The 23,906-nt window shown below is 45.2% G+C and overlaps 1 protein-coding gene across 1 annotated transcript in view; it reads right to left on the bottom strand.

Annotated features, from left to right (window-relative positions):
• ITPRID1 (ITPR interacting domain containing 1) overlaps positions 1 to 18,944 on the bottom strand; it is a 71,137-nt gene extending 52,193 nt beyond the window's left edge. Inside the window, exons 1-7 of the mRNA XM_006124027.4 lie at positions 18,824 to 18,944; positions 14,454 to 14,628; positions 13,381 to 13,429; positions 10,208 to 10,248; positions 6,186 to 6,237; positions 5,275 to 5,361; positions 4,187 to 4,389 (exon numbers count right to left, since the gene is read on the bottom strand). Of these exons, the coding sequence (XP_006124089.2) occupies positions 4,187 to 4,389; positions 5,275 to 5,361; positions 6,186 to 6,237; positions 10,208 to 10,248; positions 13,381 to 13,429; positions 14,454 to 14,628; positions 18,824 to 18,841 (625 nt within the window). The 5' untranslated portion in view covers positions 18,842 to 18,944. The remainder of the gene's footprint in view (positions 1 to 4,186; positions 4,390 to 5,274; positions 5,362 to 6,185; positions 6,238 to 10,207; positions 10,249 to 13,380; positions 13,430 to 14,453; positions 14,629 to 18,823) is intronic.
• Between the last annotated feature and the right edge of the window lie 4,962 nt (positions 18,945 to 23,906).

Genomic DNA, 23,906 nt, shown 5'->3' on the forward strand with positions numbered 1-23,906 from the left:
CGGGCAGAGGCGTGCTGGGAGTGCGGACAGGAAGGCAGCCAGCGCAGCTCAGGTAATTAAACGGCTGTGGGTTAATGGGAACCCGGTGGAGGCTATTCTCGACTCGGGATGCGGGCAAACCATTGTCCGAAGGGACGTGATTCTTCCAGGGCGGGCCCGGGGTGCCCCCATAGCCCTCCGGTGCGTCCACGGGGACATTCATTATTACCCTACGACCCGGGTACGGATAGGGGACGGGGAGTTGGAAGGAGACTGTGTAGTCGCCGTCGGCCCGAAGTTAGCGTACCCCCTCCTGCTGGGGCGGGACTGGCCCGGCCTGAAGCGACTCCTAGGACAATGGGATAGCGGAAGACATCCTAAAAGGGAGCCAGAAACAGGGCAGGGGACCTTGGTCGCCCAAGGAGAGCAAGATGAGGGGGGGGCCGAGCCAGCAAGGGCCCCGGACGCCGGGACACCACCCACCGTCCGTCTTGACGTAGAAGAAGGGGACTTCCTCACTCAACAACGCGAGGACCCCACACTACGGGCGGCCTGGGAGCAGGTGCGCACTACAAGCGAGCCGCAGGAGGGGGACCCGCCCAATCGGCCGGACGGGCCGCGATTTGCGGTAAAAGACGACCGCCTGTACCGGGTGTCTTCAGGGGAACTCCCTGGGGAAGAAAGGTGGCAGCTGTTAGTCCCAAGACCGTACCGGTGGAAGGTCCTGGAATTGGCCCACGAACACCCGTGGGCCGGACACCTGGGCAGGGAAAAGACCCAACAGAAGATACTCCAGAGATTCTATTGGCCGGGGGTGTACCAGGAAGTTAAGAATTTTTGTAACTCCTGCCCCCAGTGCCAAAGAACAGCCGGGGGCCGGGTCCCGCCGGCTCCCCTGGTGCCCCTGCCTGTGGTAGGGACCCCCTTTGAGAGGGTAGCATTAGACCTGGTAGGACCACTCGAGAAATCTGGGCGCGGGCATAATTACATCCTGGTCATCGTAGACTACGCCACCCGTTGCCCAGAGGCAGTGCCCCTGAAAAGAGCCACCGCCCCCGCCATAGCGGAGGCATTAGTTAAGCTATTCTCATGGGTCGGGCTGCCCCGGGAGTTACTGACAGACCAGGGGACGAATTTAACGTCGAAGGTTATGACGGAACTGTGTAAGGTCTTGCAGATCAGGAAGCTCCGGACGTCGGTATATCACCCCCAAACCGATGGGCTGGTGGAGCGATTCAACCGCACATTGAAGGGGATGCTGCGGAAGTTCGCACAAGATGAACCCCGGGAATGGGACAAGCTGCTGCCTGCACTGATGTTCGCCGTCAGAGAGGTACCGCAGGCATCGCTCGGGTACTCCCCCTTCGAGCTGTTATACGGGCGGCGACCGCGGGGGATCCTGGACCTCGTAAAAGAGGGATGGGAAACGTCCGTGTCTCCGGCTTTGGGGGCCGCCCAGTACGTACAGAAACTGAGGGGAACCCTCCACGACCTAGCGGGCCGGGCCCGAGCGAACCTAGAGAAGGCGCAAGAAGGGCAGAAGGCCTACTATGATAGAAAGGCGCAGGTGAGGGAGTTCGAACCAGGCGAGCAGGTTCTACTATTGCTGCCTAGCGGGGAGTCCAAGCTCCTGGCCCACTGGCAAGGACCCTTCCGGGTAATCAGGAAACTTGGCCCGGTCGACTATGAGGTTCGGGTAGACGGGAACCGCCGGGCAACCCAAATTTACCATGTCAACCTCTTAAAGAAGTGGCATCCACGGGAGGCCCTCCTGATTGACCCTCGGGACACTGACATTGAGCTGGGTCCGTGGGGGGAGCCGGAGGTGAGGATCGAGGGCATACGGGTCGGAGAAGAGCTCCCGGGCCCAAAGCGAGAACAGTTGCACCACCTTCTCGACCAGTTCAGGACGGTACTAACCAGCCGACCCGGACAGACCTCGCTAGTACAACACAAGATCGAGACTGAACCCGGCAGAGTGGTAAGAGATAATATGCGCCCCCTTCCCCGGAAGTTATGGGGCACGGTGAAGGAAGAACTCCAAGCCATGTTGGAGTGGGGGGTCATACAGGAATCTCGTAGCGAATGGCGAAGCCCCATTGTTCTGGTGCCCAAAACAGATGGATCAACGAGGTTCTGCATTGACTTCCGTAAAGTCAACGCGATCTCGCGATTTGACGCATACCCCATGCCACGGATAGATGAGTTACTGGGACGCCTGGGGCGGGCCGCCTATTTGTCGACCCTCGATTTAACGAAAGGGTATTGGCAGATCCCCCTCGCCCCCGAAGCCCAGGCGAAAACGGCGTTCGCCACCCCCTTTGGGTTGTACCAATTCAAAAACATGCCGTTCGGACTGCACGGGGCCGCTGCGACCTTTCAGAGACTCATGAACCAGGTCTTAAGGGACCATCAGGACTACGCAGCGGCTTACATTGATGATATTGTGATATTCAGTGAGTCCTGGGAGAAGCACTTAGAGCACATTACGAGTGTATTAAGGGCACTAAGCGAAGCAGGACTCACGGCCAACCCAAAGAAATGTCAATTTGGGAGGGCCGAAGTTTCATATCTGGGGTACACGGTAGGGAGGGGGAAGCTGAAGCCCCTAGTAGATAAGGTCCAGGCGGTACGGGAACACCCCACCCCAACGACAAAGAGGAAAGTACGGCAGTTCCTGGGATTGGCGGGCTATTATAGACGGTTTATCCCGAACTTTTCCTCCGTGGCCGCGCCACTGACAGACCTCACAAGGAAAGGGCAACCCGAGAGGGTGAGGTGGACCGCGGCGTGCGACGACGCATTTCAGGAGCTGAAAGACCGGTTGGTCCGGGCCCCGGTGCTGGCCCAGCCTGACTTTAACAAACCTTTTACCTTGCAGACCGACGCGTCCGAAGTGGGGTTAGGGGCGGTACTGACACAAGAGGAGGAGGGACAGGAGCACCCCATCCTCTATCTGAGTCGTAAACTGTTCCCTCGGGAGAAGGGATATGCGACAATTGAAAAGGAGGCATTGGCCCTCAAGTGGGCTGTCGATTCACTAAGGTACTTTCTTTTAGGCGATGAATTTACCGTGGTGACGGACCACGCCCCGCTGCAATGGATGCAGCAAATGAAGGACACTAACCCACGGATCTTGAGATGGTACCTCAGCTTACAGCCATACAAATTCCGAGTCGTGCACCGCCCGGGGTCCGCCAACGGGAACGCGGACTGGCTATCACGGTCAGCGGAAAACACAGAGACCAGAACCGCGAGTATGGCCCCAGACTTAAGGGGGAAGGTGTGTGGCGGGGTAGCCCCGCCCCTCCCGGAAACCGCCGGGACACCGCAACCACGGGGGGAGAACCCACCCCCCGGAGGGGAGCGGATCGCCACCCACCGTCCCCGAACGGGGGGGCCGGCACCTCGGCCGGGTGACGAGCCGGGGCCGGCCGGCAGCGCAGAGAGGGGGCGGGGCCGAGCGGACGTGGCAGGGACGTCACGGGGAGGACGGCCCTGGGAGGGGCCAGAGGCCGACGAGGGGGGTGACGTCATCTGCCTGCGACCGGCGGGCAACTCAAAAGGCCGCAGTGGACCAGCCATAGGGGGGAACGCCGAGGAGACGCACCCCCCCCGTGAGCCGGCGAGGGGTCGACATTATTGGAGGCCCTGGGCAGGGGCAGCGGAAGGGCCCAGGTGAGCTTATGGGACCTGGGGGAAGAAGCAGCCCAGGGCGGGGACGCGGACCCTGAGGGCAGGGGAGTTTAGGGGTCTCGACCCCCCCTGCTAGGTGGGGGAGACTTTTCCCCGACCTTAGGGCCCTGGGCTGGGGTCCGGAGAGAGGGCGGGCCCGGACCCCCTTCCCCCAACCGCCTAACCAAACCAATTGGAATCGGTTGCGTCAAGGCGTCGATAATCAGAGAACCGAGGGGGGCGGACGTATGCCCCTCCGCACAGGGGGAGAACCCCTACACCAAGTCAGTGAAATTTTCAAATAGTTGTAGATGATGTTACATTTTGGGGCCTGTTTACCCTATAAAATAGTTATGTTAGAAGCTCAGGTTATGGATGCAGTTTAATTGTATTTATCATGTAAGGAAGAAGTTATTCTGTAAGTTTGCAGAACTGTATTTATGTTTGTGGAACATGGTACCAGGCCTCATTCATTTTCCTTCTCTCTCCCTGCCTCCGCTTTGCATCTCTGATTAAACACTTCCCTACTTACCGTATAAATTGGGATTCTCAATGTCCATACGCTGTTTTTGAGCTTCCAGAAAGACTCGGATGTTGATTCCTTTTGCAACGGAAGCATTACTGATGAATCGAGAAGGGATTTTAGTGCAAATGTCAGGTTCTTCTGTTCCAAACCCCAAATCTAGTAGAATCTCAACTGGATCCTTTTCCCAGAGCTTCAGCCATTCAGTGATGCTGTGGAGAGAACCAAGACAATTTATATAATTGTCCTGGCATCTCCCTTCTTTTTGTTTATTTATTACCTGGTTTTGCCTTTGCTCAGAAATTCTATTTCCTTTCTCCATCTCACAAGGGCAGAGTTTTGGGAGGACGGGGGGAGGGGAGGGCAACATCAATGAGTCATGCTTTTTCATCCCATTCCCCAGACTATCAGGGAGCGAGGGGAAAGTACCTACATTCCATGCACGACTCTCTCACTGGCTGGTGAAGGGAGGGAGCAGAGGAGTAAATCACAGAATGCAAGTACTTTTCCCTCACTCCCTGATAGTCCAGGAAACAGGATGAAAAAGCAAGATGTGTCCCGGTGCACATGGCTGCTGCCTCCCCTCGCCCTCCCAAAACTCCGCCCTTACCATCTCACTCTCCCAACACTACTCTCTAATGATAATTGATTTCTTGCAGTACAGAGGCACATGATTTTATTCTCCCAGGGATACATTAGACTGGAAAGCTAAGGTAGCTGCATACTACTCAGCAAGAAGAACATATACAGAAGTTGATGTTCCTATAGATAGAGGATTTCAATTCACATCACTGGTAAGCCACACACTACAGCAATTTAGTCTTCCTCACGCTGCCTCAAAACTCACCTGGGGACTGACCCAAAGCCCTCTCATATTAATGGAAAGCTTATCAATGGACTATGGATCAAATACCTTGAAATCAGCAGAGGGCCATTTTGTTCTCATTGAAGTGAATGAGAAAACTCTCATGAACGTCAATGGGAGCAGGATTGGCGGTCAGGGCATCTTTATCCTTTATGCTCAATATATTAGGTTTTTGATTCTCACATGTTTGTCAGTCTCTCGATGGGACTTAAAATATCTGGAAACCACTAACCTTTTTGGTGCACTAGAAAGAGACTGGGATGAGTTGAAACTGTTCCACCTTGACATAACAGGAGTTTCTGAAAACTGATGCAGAGATCTACAGGAGTTGTAAAAAGTAACAATGAAGCATGTTTACTTTTGTGGTCCTCTGGGATGTCATTATGATTTTATTCCCAAGTAAACATTTGCATTTTGTCTTAGTTTATAATGGTACATAATATCAAGGCCTTAGAAGAAGAGCAGATATGATACTGTGGCAATACACTTATTCTCAAGAACAGTATGTTACAGTAGGTGTTAGAATGTAGGTGTTAGGTACCAGTAAATGCTAATTATAAAGGTGGCAGAATGTCTCGCTTCTGACAGATGGTGCATCTTTGGGGAACCTTTAGGGAGCACAGTTTCTCTAGCCACCTACTTCTGAAGGATATAATTGCTGTTAACGAAGAATAGGTTCAGTAAGTAGCAACAGCAGGAACTACATTTCAGATTACATCTTGATTCTTTACATAGTTATGGTTTCTAACTGTTTTTGTAGCAAATAATCTGGATAACGATGACTGTTTTTAAGGGGTTATTCATTGCAAAATGAACATTCTATAATCTAGTAGGGTTTTTTTCTAAGGTACAAAATCTGTGCTTCTGTAATAGATGGACTTGGCTTTACCCACTTGTATCTAAGCTAATTAGGGGCATTAATAAAGTTATGGGTGAAAAGTTGAGCCTTTCTTTGTCCTTCCAAGATGCCCCACAAAAGACTCACATAGAGCTTAGGTCTTGTACAAAGGTACTAAAGTTTAAAAAAAGCAAAAAAGCAATTTACAGGTTTTGCTGCTTTTTTCCCCAAAAAGTCTTGAATATAAAATTCCTTCCTTTATAAAAACAAATATCTAACACAGCCATGCATTGTCTGAAGCTTACCTCATATAACTTTGCACAGTCATTTGCACCATTCCTGGGATAACCAAGGAAACTGCAAATAAGAAAAAAAATATTTATATTTGTACTTCCTTATGCCTCTCAGGAGAGAAATGTTGTCAAACTAGAACAAACGAGGTTTATTTTATTACATGACAATATTATTTTAGCAAAAGCACTAAATAGGTGAAAATAGATGTTTTTGGATGATATGGACCATTAATAGTATCTACCAGACTCCTTATCTTTACGTAAAGAGATTCTGAAATGAGTTTCCTTTCATATTGTAAAGATTCCCAAAGACACCTCTGTCCCAGATGACGATTTAACTCAGATTTGGACCACCAAGATTTGTTGTAATTTTGATTGTCATCTGAATCAGCAGGACAGATTTTTCTTAGGAGTAAAAGTAGCTGCACAGGGGGTTATAGTAGTAAAATTGCATTAGTTTAAATTCACACATTATCTTATACTGGTATAACTTTTCTAGTACAGACAAGCTTTTAACACATGCTTTTAACGTTGAGATAGGGCTTCTACAGAGTGGGGAAAATGCTGCTCAAAAAGGGTAAAGGGCCTGCTAATTAGGGGTGGAAGGCTACAGGGCAATTAGGAGCAGCAGGCAGAGAGCTGGCTGTCTACACTGGCCAGCTGACTCTACTTCAAGCCTGCTGGAATCCTGCTGGAGGACTTTAAAGACTTCCCCAGTTAGAAGGTAGGGGAAAGAGTGAGAGAATGGAAAGAGAGGGAGAGGAGAGATGAGATGAGACAGAAGGGAAAGAGAACAAGAGTTTGAGATAAAGCTATTGCAGATATAGAGCTAGAAACAGCAGGGGAGGGAGCCCCAGAAGGAGTGGCTGTGCTCTCTGCCCCAGAAACCAGCTGCAAGCCCCAGCCTCTGGCAAAAGGGGGAAAGCTGCTGCCCCAAATACTGGCCAGGGAAACAGGAACCTTTGCCACAACGTCAGATCCAATGCTTAATGAAATCAATGGAGTGTCCAATCTTTACTGTGTAAGGAGGAGTTAAAATACAGTCACAGAGCACCTGAAACAGTTTTTGTCAGAGAAACTGTCTGGCTAGGAACTCGAAGTATTGTACACTGGTTAGTGGAGTTTCAGGGTGCTACTGCTGTGAGTTATAACCATATTTTGTTCATACCGTTAATAAACTTGCTCACTGCTGTAAATAAGCGAGATTATGATACAATGTGCTGCATCAGCATAACTCATTGCTCCTCTCATTTTTGGATTCCAAATGTCCCTTGCTGCTTTGAAGTAGGGGCAAAATATTTTCCTATGGTTAACAGTAGATGCCCTTTTGAGACACATTTAAATATTTGCTTTTTATTAACAAAACTTTGCCTACAAAGTTTGGAAAAAGCATCCTCTCTTGGTGTCTTCTAGATAATTTTTCCTTCTCATAAATCCTAAATTAAATTCTTCTCATTTACTTCCTTCAAGAATTACCATCAAAATTATGAACATAAAGGATGTTGGCATTCTGTAATTGCTATGGCAACATAAACCACAACCTCTAATAGCAAACTCAGGGCATAATTTGCACAAAAGTCTGCTATTTGTCTCATGACACAAGGTATACTATTTTTGAGTTTCATACAATCAAAAGCTGTAGATGCCCTATAAAAATGTTCAATGCCTGACAAAGGCAAAAGAAAAAAATGTGGGAAGTTGTTAGAATTCTTCCTTAATACAGCTTGCCAACTTTTCCTTCCAAAAGAACTTGATGCCCTGCCAACAGAAATTTACCTTTGTAGTAAACTCCCCAATAGCTTATGTTACTGAGATTGAAATGAACACATGCCCTGCCAATGTAAAAATACGGAACTGTGGAAGTTGCTGCAGCGTGTTAGTTTGAAATGTTTGTAACTTTCTGTGTTTTGAGTAACCATGGAACATAAGCTGTTGCTGAAAGATGAGTTTAGTCGTGCCATAAAACCATTTTTCTGTGCATCTGAAGGAGTCTATGGAGTAGACTTTTATCCATAGGTAAGCTCTTCACTTCTCTTTCTGTCTTGAGCCTTAGTCAGAATATCTCCAAGCTGCAAACAGTGTGGCTACGTCTACACTGGCACCCTTTTCCGGAAATGCTTAAAACGGAACAGTTTTCCGTAATAAGTATTTCGGAAAAAGCGCGTCTACATTGGCAGGATGCTTACTCCGGAAAAGCACTTTTTCCGGAAAAGCGTCCGTGCCAATGTAGTCGCGCTTTTCCACAAAAAAGCCCTGATCGTCATTTTTGCGATCGGGGCTTTTTTGCGGAAAAGAAATCTGAGCTGTCTACACTGGCCCTTTTCCAGAACAGTTTTCCGGAAAAGGACTTTTGCCCGAACAGGAGCAGCATAGTTTTTCCGGAAAAGCACTGATGATTTTACAGTAGATCGTCAGTGCTTTCCGGAAATTCAAGGGGCCAGTGTAGACAGCTGGCAAGTTATTCTGGAAAAGCGGCTGATTTTTCCGGAATAAGTGGCCAGTGTAGACACAGCCTGTGATTTTAAGGGGATATATAGAAAGAAGACCTATACATTCTCAAACTAAGAGGCCATAAAAGCAGTGTGATGGTCTAGTAGGTACACTTCCAAATCTAAAAAAATGTGTTTATTCTAAACCCTAAAAACATTTAATCTGATAATTGAGCTGGATTACACTTTTGGGGTAATAATGCCCTTTAGAAATCAGTCAGAAAAAGCTTATGACAACAAAACAAAAACAAAAAGGAATTCCTAAGCCACCAGAGGCGCTAATTGGCGCTGTTTTCTCAAAGATGGACTTACATATGTGCAATAAATAATACATTTGGCAGATTTAAATGTTATTTCTGATACTTGAAAGAGGCTTGGATATTGTAGCAACATAGAATATGGCTGGGTATTAAGAGAAATTAAGAGGATATTCCATTTTGCAGTTCTATACCTCTTAATTTTGAGCAACAGAAAGTTGAGAATACCATGTTAGAATGTGAACAGCATTATTAAACAGTCATTTGGATCCACAGCAGTTGCCCAAGATGTGAAAATGTTGGTGGACTTGCATGTCTGAGAGGGAGCAAGGGTTTGACATGACCCTGGGATCTGTTACCTTCAGTTCACAAAGAAAATTAGGAGAAATGTCACAATCAAAACACAAATTAAAGCTGCTCAAATCAAACAACACAAAAACTCAGTCAGTGGACCAGATTGTCCACTGCTAGATATTGGAATAGGTATCACCATTGCCTCGAGTGGAGATACACCAATGTATATCTGTGGAGGAGCTGGAGATTAAAGAGGTCTCTGCTGAGCACTGATTTTGGAGTCTTCTGATTGAGACTCAAGAGAAAGAAGGAACAGAGAGTTTATCCCTGGATGAAAAGCTCTACACAGCTGATGCAAAGACAAATTGAGAGTTGTGTCTTTTAGTATTGTACAAATAAATAAGTCTTCAGAGGAAAAAAGACAAATGGGGAAATATCTACTGGTTATTTATTAATGATGGTTGTGCTCTCTGCGGGTACGTCTGGACTACATGCCTCTGGTGACAGAGGCATGTAGATTAGACTACCCGGCATAGGAAAATGAAGTGGCTATTTAAATAATCGCTGCTTCATTTAAATTTAAATGGCTGCTGCACTGAGCCGATCAGCTGTTTGTCGGCTCAGCGCGGTAGTCTGGATGCTCCACTGTCAACATCAAAGGCATTTGTCGACCTCCCAGGTAAACCTCATCCCAGGAGGCATACCTGGAAGGTCAATAAATGCCTTTGATGTCGACCGTGGAGCGTCCAGACTACTGCGCTGAACCGACAAACAGCTGATCAGCTCAGCGCGGCAGCCATTTAAATTTAAATGAATCAGTGATTATTTAGATCTCTGCTTCATTTTCCTATGCCGGGTAGCCTAATCTACATGCCTCTGTCGCCAGAGGCATGTAGTCTAGATGTACCCTGATATGCTCATAATATCTGCCGTTACAGACAAATGTTAATCCTTTGCCCAGAAACAGAGCTCCCAGACTTTTTTATTATTTTACCTGCTTTTTCTCTGTCTTGTAAATCTTCACTTGTAGATGAGCTGTAAATATAAGATGTGTATTTTTAACAGAAGGAATTATATCACCATAAAAGCATGATACTCCGCTGCTCCTTCATTAAATAGATAGCAGGGGGATGTGGTATCATAGAAAAATATAGCACTACGCATTCAATGCTGTTTATGTATGTTGGTAAGGAAAATGTTCCCTGTGTCCATTCTTACTAGTACACGCCACCTCCTCTGTTCCCCAAAACACAGAGACCTTAATTAAGCACTAAGGGTATGTCTACACTACAGCGCTATTTCAAATTAACTTAATTTGAAATAGTTAATTCGAAATAACGCATCTAGACACAAAGTCTAATTTGAAATAGCGTTTTGCTATTTCGAAATAGTGGGTCCACACTGATTGGATACTGGATCACATTTAAGAGCTGCTGAAACTGGTTCCAGCAGGGCATCAGGTCAGTAATTGCTTCGTGTGGCTGCTGTCTGAGGCTGTCTGAGGCTCGTGCTTAAAGGGACCCCCCTGGACAGCCAGTTCTCAGCTTTCCCACTTGCTTGCCTACCTCGCTGAGGGACAACAAAGCATTTTCTTCTCTGTCTCCTTTGGTCGCTCTCATTTGGGACACCACAGCACTCGGCACCATGGAGCCAGAGCTGCCCCTGGGCACTCTGGTGCTCATGTTGAATATGTTGCTGCAAGCCTGGCAGCAATTGCTAGAGGCTGCCTGGCACCATCTGCTGCAGGTTAGCCCCCGGGACTCCCCCCGAGGGCTGTGGAGGAGCAGCAGCAGCGCCCAGATGCCAGCGTGCCCCGCCACATCTGGCGTCTGGACACCAGCAGTGACTGATGGGACCACATCGTCCTGGAGCACTGGGAAGACCAACAGTGGACCCAGAACTTCAGGATGAAGAAGGACACCTTCCTCGAGCTCTGTGAGTGGCTTGCCCCTGCTCTGCGGTGATGGGACACACACATGAGGCCCGCCATTCCCCTCCACAAGCGGGTGGCCATCACCCTCTGGAAGCTCTCCACGCCGGATAGCTACCGATCCATCAGCAACCAGTTCGGGGTGGGGAGTTCCGCCATCAGAGCGGTGCTCATGCAGGTACACCAGTCATCAGTCACTGGGCCAGGAGGGGGAGCTGCAAGGAGGAGATGGGCTGCCAGGGAAACGAGGGGGAAATTGGTGTAAGTGCCCTCCCCGGGAAGGTTCGGTCTGTCCCAGTCACGCTACAGACCACCCATGGTGGCCAGGATTGCAGCGGGGGTTGTTCCTGGGACTGGGGCATGGGGACAGTGGCAGGGAACGAACGTTCCCAGACACCCAGGTGCCCCAGAACCCTTGGTTTTGTGTGTCTCTCTGCCCGTGTTCAAGGCCATCAACAGGGTGCTGCTCCATAGAGTCATCCGCCTCACTGACCTGGATGCCATCATCCAGGGGTTAGGCGCCCTGGGCTTCCCCAACTGAATGGGGGGCAATTGACAAGACGCACATTCCCCTCCGTTCCCTGGAACACCAAGCCTCCCTCTACATCATCCGCAAGGGGTACTTCTCCATGATCCTGCAGGCCGTGTCTGACCACTGGAGCCTGTCACAAACATCAATGTGGGCTGGTCCAGCAAGGCACACGATGCGTGGGTGTACTGCAACTCTTCCGTGTGCCAGAGGCTGCATGCCGGGACTTTCTTCCCTGAGTGCCACATCAGGGTCAGGGACGTGGACATGCCAGTGTGCCTGCTGGGGGATGGGGCCTACCCCCTACAGCCCTGGCTAATGAAGCCCTACACGGGACACCTGAACCCCTCCCAGCAGGCCTTCAATGCCAGGCTCAGCAGGGCCCACATTGTGGTCAAGGGGGCCTTTGGCCGACTGAAGGCCCGATTTAGATGCCTCCTCACCCACCTCGACCTCTCTGAGCACAATATTCCGCACATGATGGCAGCAAGCTGTGTGCTCCACAATTTATGTGAGAGGAAGAGGGAGGCTTTCCTGCCAGCCTGGATGGCAGAGGCTGACCAGCTGGCTGGCCAGTACGCACAGTCCCGCACGGCTGCCAGCTAGTTCGAACTATCTAGCCCGTGCCGCGTGTAGCCGCGCGGCACGGGGTTCGAACAAGCCGGCTTTTAAAAATGGCGGCGCCGGCTTTATGCTAATGAAGCCCGGGAAATTCAAATCCCGGGCTTCATTAGCAAGTTCGGTATGCCTACATTACCCCGCTAGTTCGAACTAGCGGGGTAGTGTAGACATACCCTAAGTGAGGCCACAGTAATGGCCCCATCCACTCTATACCAGAAGATGCTGTCATGAGAGAATGCTTCTTAGATCCTTTTATACTCCTCACCATGCTTCCAGATACTGTTCCTAAGGCTATGCCACTCCACCTCCGCCCTGATGCAATTTTGCCTATGAAGAGGCAGCATATAGAGCTAGTTATTGAAACACCATATCTACAGTGCTATTGGCTATAATAGAGCAACATTCGGAAATTATGTCCTATGGGAAATTCCAATATTTGTTTTCATCACAGATTGGATAAAATGTTGAAAACTTATTTTTTTGTGATAGAACAAAATATTTTGAGAAATGTTGATTTGAAAATATTGATACCATTTTGCTTTGCCATTTTCTATAGAAAGAAAACATTTCAATAGCCCTGAAACCAAAATGTGTAGTGGATTATCTCATGAGAGCTGTAATTATGGAATATGATGTACCTATTCTTTTCTATAAGCCAGACTTCCTCTGCAAGGAACAGCTCTCATGATCCACGTAAACCACGTGACTTTCACAATGCATCACACAGCTTGATCAGACAGTTATCCATATTGTATTAGTGGATGTATATGCCCCAACCCATGAGAGAAAATGGAAAAGAGCACTAAAACTCTTCATGAGGCAATGCACAATGACAAGAACTATAGTTTAAAATTGAACTGATTCAAAACAAAACATGTGGAAGACACCCAAAAATCAAATATTTAAGTGTGATTTTTCTCCAGTGGAAAATTTCAATTTTTCTGCAGAACAGTTCAATTTTGTTTTGTTCATCATGAAATCATTCAATAGAAAATTCCAGATCAGCTCTACTGTTGAAATCGATAATTGCACAGGTATAATTTGATGATGCATCAAATACTTATTCGATAACATGACCAACACTTACAAGAATCCAGAATCCAGCCAGTGGCGAATATTTTCTTCTTTAGAATCTTCTAAAAATAACAATAAAAAAGAATTAGGACCACTGGTGACAGTTGCTAATTGGTTTATAGCAATTTACCATGTGACTGAATTGCTGGATTTCCCAGTACCATTAATTCCAGAATTTGTAAAAGCTCTAAGAGGAAAGGCTGACAGTAATTTCATTAACCTGAATTCTTTCTATATGTAGTTCTGCTTAGCTAGGCAGTCCCTGGCATGATCTAAATGGCAAGATGGAGAAAAGGCTAGAGAAAGAAGGGAAACTGAGGCAAAGAGAAACAGCGCTCATACAAGAAGTCTGTGGCAGTCAGAAATGGAACTCAGATCTCTTCAATGTCAGTCCTATGGTTTAGCCATAAGGTTAAAGAAAGTCTCTCACAGAAAAATTCAAAATTATTTAATCATTAAAAATGCTAGAGTGAAAAACTGGTATGTATTTATGCTTTCTTGCTTCTTGTTGTTCAGATAAATCATGGGTTTAAAAGATGGTCTTGTGGTCACAACTGAGTCTTTCATTAATTAGGGGAGCAGAGCAAAAGTTCATTGGAAGAGTCATCTCTGGAACTTTGTGTGCTATCAGATGTTAGACATATTTCACCAAAATATAAATAAGAGAGATGGTCAGAAAAGTATAGCTGTTGGGCAAACTCAGCAAAAATTAAATGAATGCTTTTATTGTATGTCCATATACTCCATGTACAAGGCTCTTTGGTATTGAAAAGTGGTGTGACATTCTTGTTTATAACTTGCATCAGCAGAGTTATATTAGGAGATAATGAACTAATATTAATGCTTATTACCATATAATTGCTTCCACTGGAGTTTGCGTATGATCTACCATGGAATTATTGTAAAATGACACGATTATTTCAAGGTAGCCATGTGATGATAAGCCTGATCTTACTTCCAGTGGAGTCTGTGCCTTAGTAGTACTGTCATTTGTGCAGTCACTACCGTTCAAGTAAAAATGCCATTATCCTTTATCATAATAGGCTTTTAAGTATCCCAGGAATGCCATTCCCAGGTCTCACTGACCCAGCTGTGAATCAGGAGGAGGGTTATTCACTATAGTTGGAGTCAGAGAATCTTCATCCAGGTGAATCCATGATGCTTTGGCAGATAACAGAATATTCCTCTTGTTCATTTCAAAGCTCCTGCTGGTCCCATGACAGTAAGACTCTGAAGCCATCTCACAGTGCACGTTTGTGAGCTAAGAAAACAGATAAAAGAATATCACGTTTAATACATTTTACAAACCCTGGCTGTTGCACACTATCATCATCCTTTAGCTCAAGTGGCAGAGGTGTGCATTCCCGCAGGGAATGGTTTGAGGATTGATGCATTGGGTTGAAACTCAGGATACCTGGGGTCAATTCCAGGCTCTACCACTGACTTCCTACATGACCTTGGGCAAGTCATTCATGGCACATGAGTTTACATGACCTGTTCTACTCATTGAATTCTCTCCTGTCTCAGGTGACCCAAGTGCTTCTGAAAGAACTAGAGAGTGAAGTCCTCTATTTATGCGGAGAATAGTCCTAGTACAGACAGTGCCAGAGTGAGATTCCCCATGCTGTATTGCCAGTGCACTCCAACCTTTTCTTGGAGGGAGTCTAGTCCCTTCAAACTCCTTTTGCCCAGATGATAGTAGGCAATGGAGAAGGACCTAGTGTGCACATGGGAGGGAGGGAATGTAGAGAGGGAAGAAGAGAACAAAGGAAGCATTTCTCCCATGCACTCATCAGACCTTCTGCGCAGTCTTAGCCCTGACACTCTACAGGGGAATAAATTAAATATTCCTCATAGCAAAAACATTTGTCTCTCCTTCTGAGTGACGATAATGTGAAGTAATGACACTGGAGCACAGAATGATCTCCCTTTCTCTTCTGGGAAACACAGCAGTGCCTGGACGTGTGAGGTCTTCTCTCTGTGAGCAGTTTTGGCCAACACATTGCAGGGAGACAAGAGTAAAGGAGAGAGCTATGCCTTTCTGTCCCTGCTTGCCTTCTTGTGGAGGAGGCAAGCAGGAGAAGGAGGTATGCAATGCCCTCTTACTCCTGAACCTACAGACCCAACCTCTGTAGAGACTCTGCCATTGTATAAGGAGGGGAGATCCAACTTCTCCTTACACTCATGTAAAGTTACGTTGCTTGCCTCACTACTGAGCTCACAGTGAAAATATGGGACTACAGGGACTACTGCCTAGAAAGAAGTGGAGTCCTATGCCTGTCACACACAAAAAATGCTGTGAAAGTGGGAAGTGGGTCACACAGAGGATGTACATATACAATGTGGAGAGGAGAGCTCCTTTTTCTCACCATTGCCTCTTCCTGCAGAACCAGAGGGTGAGATGCTGTGGCACAGATTGTCCAGAGATGAAGGCCAAACTTTCAGATATAGCTTTGCTCAGTGTGCTTATTTTCAGGATTTATGCCTGTGGGCCTGATTGTCCGTTGTCCTGAACCTAGTATTGATTGCCCTTTATAGCTGGGCAAAGGGATGCGATATACTACCAAAGCCAGTCTGGTATCCACTTTCCCCAATGTTAATGATTACACAAAGTTCAGGGCAACAGAGAATCAAGCCTGCTATCTGGAAATGCAAAGAGGTAATTCCCTTTAGCTTTAATTATTGTTAGCATCATTAATTTCTTTTTCATAGATAGTGGTAGAGCTTCTTTGGATTTCATATTAATTAATACATAATGAGTAATCTGATAAGGTACATCTTTTCAGACAAGAGTGTCCTCTTGATCATAGTTTGGGTGCCAGAGTCTCTCATCATCTGTGTTTTTTAATTTAACAGATCTCCAGAAGCAAATTTAGCTCTGAAAAGCTGTTGATGAAATGAAGGACTGGCTAGCTTCCATATTCTGTATATTTTTCCCATTAGATAACACATTGGGAACATCTTGGCGGTTCTATTCACAAGAAGGCAACAGGTAGAAGTTAAAGCCTTTTGTGAATGAGCTACGTACATGTTCGTAAATACAAAAAGTAAATAAATCTGAAATAACATATAGACAATTTATGGCAAGTTTTCAGGATGATCGGTCTTACTTCAAGTTGCTAGTGCTTAGTTACTCTATTTTCCTTGCCACGATTTAAAAATTATTATTTAACAGAAAGCAATTTACTCTTGATCTCCCTTCGTCACACAACATTCATTCTGGTGGGTGATTCGTATACATCAACAAACATTTAGCAGAATTAGATAAATACAAGCCAGGTATGAAATAGAAATTAGTTGACAGACAATAGACTGGAAAGATCTCCCAACAGAAAAATAGTGTTCCAGAAGGATCAGGCTCTGGAATGGGTATTATTTAATGTTTTTATTGACTGTACAGAGAAAGGATAGAATTTAATAATCATCCAATCAACCGATAACAGTCAAAAGGAGAGGTCTGCATAAAAAAACAAGCGGACAGAAACAAACTACAGCACTAGAGCAACACGGTGGCTTGCGCACAATGAAAATTAGTATTAATAAAATGTAATGCCAAGTTCCTAGGAAAGTGACATACATCACGCAGATACGGATTAGAAGATAGCAGCAAGTCACTGACATTCCAGTTCAGCTAAGAACTTAAGGCCAGGCTTAACTTTGAACACATTAGTAATTCAGCAAAGCACTTGAGCATGTTTTGGGGGGCCAGAATGATTTATGTAGGAACCCAGCAAACTAGCTATACTGTTACTCTCCAACACCACTGTGGGGAAAAAAAGCCAATGCTATTTTCAGACATATATGTCAGGATCACAACAAGTTCTGTATATCCTGGAATGTTGTAAGTGGAATGTTACATATAGTTTGAAACCGATCCCTTCCATGTAGAAAGAATTTTAAAAAGAGAAAAAACCCTACAAAGGCAGCCTTTCCTATTATGACTTTGAAAGTATTTGTAGAACAAAATCATGTCAATTATCCTGAGTCTTCTCTACTTTCATCATATTATTCCTTCAGGTGAATGGAGCACAATATATATAACCCAATAAAAAGAAGAAAGACTACAGGGGGATACACAACCTCAGAAGCAGAGGGAGAACACAACCATGGTAACTTTCCTCTATCAACACCTTGCCAGATCCAGGGAGGTAAACCCCAGCAGTGACCAGTCCCAGGCGGGCGCAGGGGATTTCTTACATCCTCTTTCCCCTTCCCCGGGTATCTGTGCAGAACTTGTAAAAATGTAGCCCTAGAGATGGGATTGCACTGAAATCTCAAATTTAGGTGTCCCTCCACCAAATTTGAAGAAGCGGGTTTCAGATTTAAATTCCTGAAAAATCAAAAGGGTGAAAATCTTGTGACAGCAGCCAATCTAGCAAAATTTCCACATTCTAGACAGCATAGGCCATGGAATTTAGGCACCTACAAGATTCAGGGGGAGCCAACTATGGAGCTCTGTGATTCCTAGTGGGGGGTCTAATTCTGTGATTTAGGCAGTGCACGTGGTAGTTAGATGTATACATCTTTTTCTGAATCTAGTCCTCTGTGTCCTGATTTCTCCATATATGCAAAACTATTTTACAGAGACATTGTGAGGCTAAATTAATTGTTTGATAAATGTATTGAAATCCCCATGTGAATGCTTCTGTAGAAGTGTAAAATATTATATACTTCGTGCTACAATAATAAGAAATAATTCCATATTATAAAACAGAAAACTTTAAAAAATACAGCAGATACTAAAATGGAAAAAATTCAAATAATGCCTTATATTTATCATGATATTGTAGATAAAAATCTTGGGTCAGGTCACAGTAAAGTGAATTGCAAAACTTCTATTGACTTCAGTAGGCCATGATTTCACTCTTGTTCTTATCAAAGTAGAGGTACAAGTGTAATCTAAGACAACTAATGCAGCTCTTTGTTAATCAATTTTATGTCAGAAGCTGAATCATATCATAATGATTTAACTTTTAATTGAGAAGACTGAGAACAGCAGCTAATAAGAACCCACGGCAGACACTCCCCTCCAAATCCATTTTAAGCACAATGCAAAACTATATAGAAAAAAAGGAGAGAAATAATTGACTTTTAAATGCCTTCAATATTGTTGTAAAAGGAAAAGCTTGAAAATTCAGCACATAGCTCATAATCCATGACACTTGCTGCAACTTGTTAAGTGCAACAAGTATTAAAGTTGCAGCAAGTATTAAAAAAGCAACAACCTAAAAAGTGTAGAATTCATTCCATTTGACCGGATTCCAATGCTGTCATTAATAACATTTCTTGGGCAGACAACTACAATCTACAAGGCTGGGAAAAAGCAAAATCAAGGGTACAGTTCTTTTAACTGGAATTTAAACCAGAAAAAAATAAGAACAAAACAGCATTTTTCATTAAATTGGAAGAACAGAACACATTTTGCAGTATATAAAAACAGTTAGCTGCAATCTAACCTGTGCTGCTTGCTCCATCTGTTTATAAAATGGAATTGGTGTCTGGATGCGTCTACATCTTTGCTGTGCTAGATACCCAAAGACTGAAAAGCCCAAATACAAGATCTTATGCTCATGGGCCAGCTCCTTAGTCCCCATTAAACAAAAAACAAAACAAAAACCACAACATGAAGGGCCAAGAAAGGCTATTTGCCAACAAGTGGTGTTTGAATTGATAGTTAAGATGGACGATTGTTTGCTTACCCTTCCAGCCAAAGGAAAGTAGGAAAATGTCTAGTCTAGGTTGTAATGATTAGAAGACTTAAAAAAATCAGAGTGACGGGTGTGTGTGAGAGTTAACTGAGATCAATACAAAAGCAGAAACGGCTTTACTTGCCTTTACGTTTAAGAAATGTATTCCTGTCCCTTTAACACAATGTGACCCTTTGGCACAGGCACAAAGGGAAGGATTACATTTCACTAAGGAAGCAATGCAAACTTGTCTTCATTTGGTTACCATGGATATGGTTCTCTTTGATACAAACCCTCCCATTTGCATTGCAAACAATCACAAGCAATGAAGGATACAGAACTTGATATTCAGGATGCAGAGCGCCTGTGTAACGTTCATATAAAAGATCACAAGTAAAAATAGCCCGACCCGCAGATCAGCATTGGTACTTAGAATGCTAAACTCAAAATAAAGGATTTAGGTTTCATATTCTTAAGTAAAAGGTACATCCATTAGTGCTTATGTACTTGTAAGTAGTAAATGACATTTCTATTGATACCTGGTTTTGGAATGTAGCTTTGGTTTTATTCCAATTTTGTAGCTACTTCGGCACCAAGGTGGTATAAATCATTTGATATTTTCAAAGTACCAGATTTCTATCAATACTGGAATGGAAATGAAAGTGGCAAAGTGGTACTTATTACTATTGTTTGTTATTGATATTACCATTAAGCCTAGGAGTCCTAGACCGGGGTGAGCAATAATAAATGGTGGCCCACCAGCAGTGTTCCCTCTAAGCTGTGCAACAGCACAGCTTCACAGGTGATTAATCTGCCTCACCCAGTCAGTGTCTCAGGGCTCCCTGCATGGAGCTGACTGACTGGGCGGGGCTGTTTAATCACTAATGAAACTGTGCCACTGTGCAGCTTAGAGGGATTAGTACCTGGCTACCTGCACCTCTACAGGTATCAAGAGATCTCAGCTCTAGGGCTGTGTCCAGACTCAGGGGTTCTTTCGAAAAAAGTAGCCTTTTTTCGAAAGAACTTCCCCTGCGTCCAGACTCAAGCCGCGTTCTTTCGAAATTATTTTGAAAGAATGCGGCTTTTCTTTCGATGGCGGTAAACCTCGTTTCACGAGGAAGAACGCCTTCTTTCGAAAGTTCCTCTTTCGAAAGAAGGCTTTCTTCAATGTAAATAGGGCTTCCTCGAAAGAGAGCATCCAGACCCGCTGGGTGCTCTCTTTCGAAAAAGCGGATTGCTCTTTCGAAAGATCCGCCTGCAGTCTAGACGCGATCTTTCGAAAGAGGCTCTTTCGAAAGATGCTTTCGAAAGAGCCTCTTTCGAAAGAAGCCTGCAGTCTAGACATAGCCTAGTTGGCCATGGATCACCATTTGTGCAGGCTCATGAGCTAGAATTTGCCTGCCCGTGCCCTAAATGGACAAAGACCTAGACTCCATGGTGCAAGATGCTGTACAAGCTACAAGAATAAAAATGCAAAATCTCCTGAAAATGAACTACAGGGATCCAATCAGAATGGCTGTAGTAAATAGGAAAGTAAAAAACTGTCATTTGAATCCCAAAGGAATGGCAGATAACTGATCACTAGTAATTCTGTTTATCAACTAAAATTTAGCCATTATTATAGTCATTAGGTCCAGCATATAATTTTTATTTCATATGATACCAAATACGAATGACCCAGTTTTGCTCCAATAGCCAAATTCTCATTGATTTCAGCAGGAGCATAACTGGGCCCCAATTTTGTCAAGCCACAACAGTTATCGAAGAACCTACGAAGGGTTTCTCATTCCAAAGGTTCAGATACAGTTTTCAAGGGAATTTTATACAAGCATTTGGTGAGAAATTCTGTTTAGTCAGTTGGGTTGGATTGTGTTATCTGTGTGCTGGAAACAGAGCTGTAAGATCACCTCAAAGAAAGCAGACAGTAAGGACATCCCCTAAGCCCTCCAATGTCTAGTGGAGCACACAGACTCCTACATCACTTTAATGGCAGCAGCATTTTCATGGCTAGGCAGCTTTGCCAACATGGATGGAGTGAGGAGGGCAGAGCCATGGCTGTCTCACCTCCACCCCTTCCCTTACCATCTGAGGAACTCCCCCTGCCCCCGAGGAGTAATTAGGACCACAATTCTGCCCAAGCTTCACATGTGCCATGCAAGTCAAAGGAGGTTCCTTCTTTCCCTCTCAGATACAGAAACTGGTACCACACCAGAGCTATGCAGAATCCAGAACAGCTGATTCAGAATGTGGAGCAAGACTACATCACAATTTAGGGCAGATGATGAAGACTGTTGTGTATCACATAAAAAGTCATATGTGGGTCCTGCTTACCAGCTCTGGGATGGAAATTTCCATCCCTGCTGTACCCAGCTTAGCATAGCCTGGGGCCCGCAAGCACAAACATCAGCAGGGCTTTATCAGCTCTAACCCATGGTGGGGGGGGAGTCTGTTTTTGGACTGGCTCTGTTCAATATCTTCATCAACGATTTAGATATTGGCATAGAAAGTACACTTATTAAGTTTACAGATGATACCAAGCTGGGAGGGCTTGCGACTGCTCTGGAGGATAGGGTCATAATTCAAAATGATTTGGACAAACTGGAGAAATGGTCTGAGGAAAACAGGATGAAGTTTAATTAAGACAAATGCAAAGTGCTCCACTTAGGAAGGAGCAATCAGTTTCACACATACAGAATGGCAAGCGACTGTCTAGGAAGGAGTACGGCAGAAAGGGATCTAGGGGTTATAGTGGACCACAAGCTGAATATGAGTCAGCAGCGTGATGCTGTTGCAAAAAAAGCAAACACGATTCTGGGATGCATTAACAGGTGTGCTGTGAGCAAGAAACGAGAAGCCATTCTTCCGCTCCACTCTGCGCTGGTTAGGCCTCAGTTGGAGTATTGTGTCCAGTTCTGGGCACTGCATTTCAAGAAAGATTTGGAGAGGGGCCAGAGAAGAGCAACAAGAATGGTTAAAGGTCTAGAGAACATGACCTATGAAGGAAGGCTGAAAGAATTGGGTTTGTTTAGTTTAGAAAAGAGAAGACTGAGGGGAGAAATGATAGCAGTTTTCAGGTATCTAAAAGGGTGTCATAAGAAGGAGGGAGAAAACTTGTTCATCTTGGCCTCTGAGGATAGAACAAGAAGCAATGGGCTTAAACTGCAGCAAGGGAGGTTTAGGATGGACATTAGGAAAAAGTTCCTAACTGTCAGGGTAGTCAAACACGAATAAATTTTCCAGGAGGTTGGGGAATCTCCATCTGTGGAGATATTTAAGAGCAGGTTAGATAAATGTCTATCAGGAATGGTCTAGACAGTATTTGGTCCTGCCATGAGGACAGGGGACTGGATTCGATGACCTCTCGAGGTCCCTTCCAGTCGTAGTATTCTATGATTCTATGATTCATGCCTTGAGCTGGGAAACTACTAAGTGGTAAACAAGTTTGACCTCGGTCTCAGCTCATAAAAGTGACAAGAATGGCGTTGAGCCAGTACGCACACACCTGTAAACAACTGGGCTGTGTCTACACTGGGCCACTTATTCTGGAAAATCAGCCGCTTTTCCAGAATAAGCTGCGAGCTGTCTACACTGGCCCTTGAATTTCCGGAAAAGCAACGATGCTCTACTGTACAAAATCAGCCGCTATTCCAGAAAAACTATTCTGCTCCCGCTCAGGCATAAGTCCTTATTCCAGAACACTGTTCCGGAAAAGGGCCAGTGTAGACAGCCCAGTAGTCTTTTCCGGAAAAAAGCCCCGATCGCGAAAATGACGATCGGGGCTCTTTTCTGGAAAAGCGCGTCTACGTTGGCCACAGATGCTTTTATGGAAAAAGGGCTTTTCCGGAAAAGCAGCCTGCCAATGTAGATGCTCCTTTTCCGGAAAAACTTAAAACGGAATAGTATTCCATTTTAAGCAGTTCCGGAAATTCATGACAGTGTAGACACAGCCCTGTAGTATAACTAGTGTAGGGAGTCCCGTGCCACGTGAGTCTCACCAAGGATCTAGACCTCGGCAGGTGCCCTGGATTCCCCCCCAGCTGGAGCCACACCAACTGCGGCCTAGTGCAAGGTGACAGAAATGGGATTCCTCGCAGACTGAATGGGCATAAGCATTTCCAAGTGCCTGTTACTCTCGTTTATGCATAGCTCTGCCTATGCTTATTGACATATTACTTTGCAGTAGCTGTGAAACCATCTGGCAGTATTAAACCTGTAGTAGTAGTGACGTAGTGAGATTAATAAAAGCAACTATCCCTAACTGACTCTGTCTTGAAATGAATCCATAATCCTGTTTGGCCATGGCCCTGTGAATTGACATTGTGTACATGTGAAACTCCAAAGGAGATACAGGGAGGTAGAATGTAATTACTAGAACTAGAAATTGACCAGGTGACAGGCACAGACGTCCTGATCTGGACAAAATGTGTGTCTAGATCCATGACCAGAAGTCAGTATTTCAGTTTTCATGAATAAGCCAGGAGAGAATAGGATCCCTACTGCCATGTTGGATTAGGAGTTCCATATTGACTCAGGCCAAACTGCCCACTTACTGTGTGATGTTCTGTTTGAGAAGCTTAGACCCTAAAGGCACAATCCCCGGTACCAAAAATTAATCTAGACCACCACTATCTGCAACAAGTGGGTTCTCTCATGCAGCCTAGAAAGGCTGCTGAAAATTTGACCTGGAAGAAAGTACAGAGGAGTGAGGAGAGAATTACTTGGCATATATAAACAAGTGTGCCTTATTCTCCTATTACTGATACCAATTTTATATCAGAGTAATTCCAGTCACTTAAGTAGATTTACTTCATTTATAGTGGTGTGAATAAGAGGAGGATCAGACCCAATATCC

The sequence above is a fragment of the Pelodiscus sinensis genome, chromosome 2 (genome assembly GCF_049634645.1).
Source record: "Pelodiscus sinensis isolate JC-2024 chromosome 2, ASM4963464v1, whole genome shotgun sequence".
NCBI lineage: Eukaryota > Metazoa > Chordata > Testudines > Trionychidae > Pelodiscus > Pelodiscus sinensis.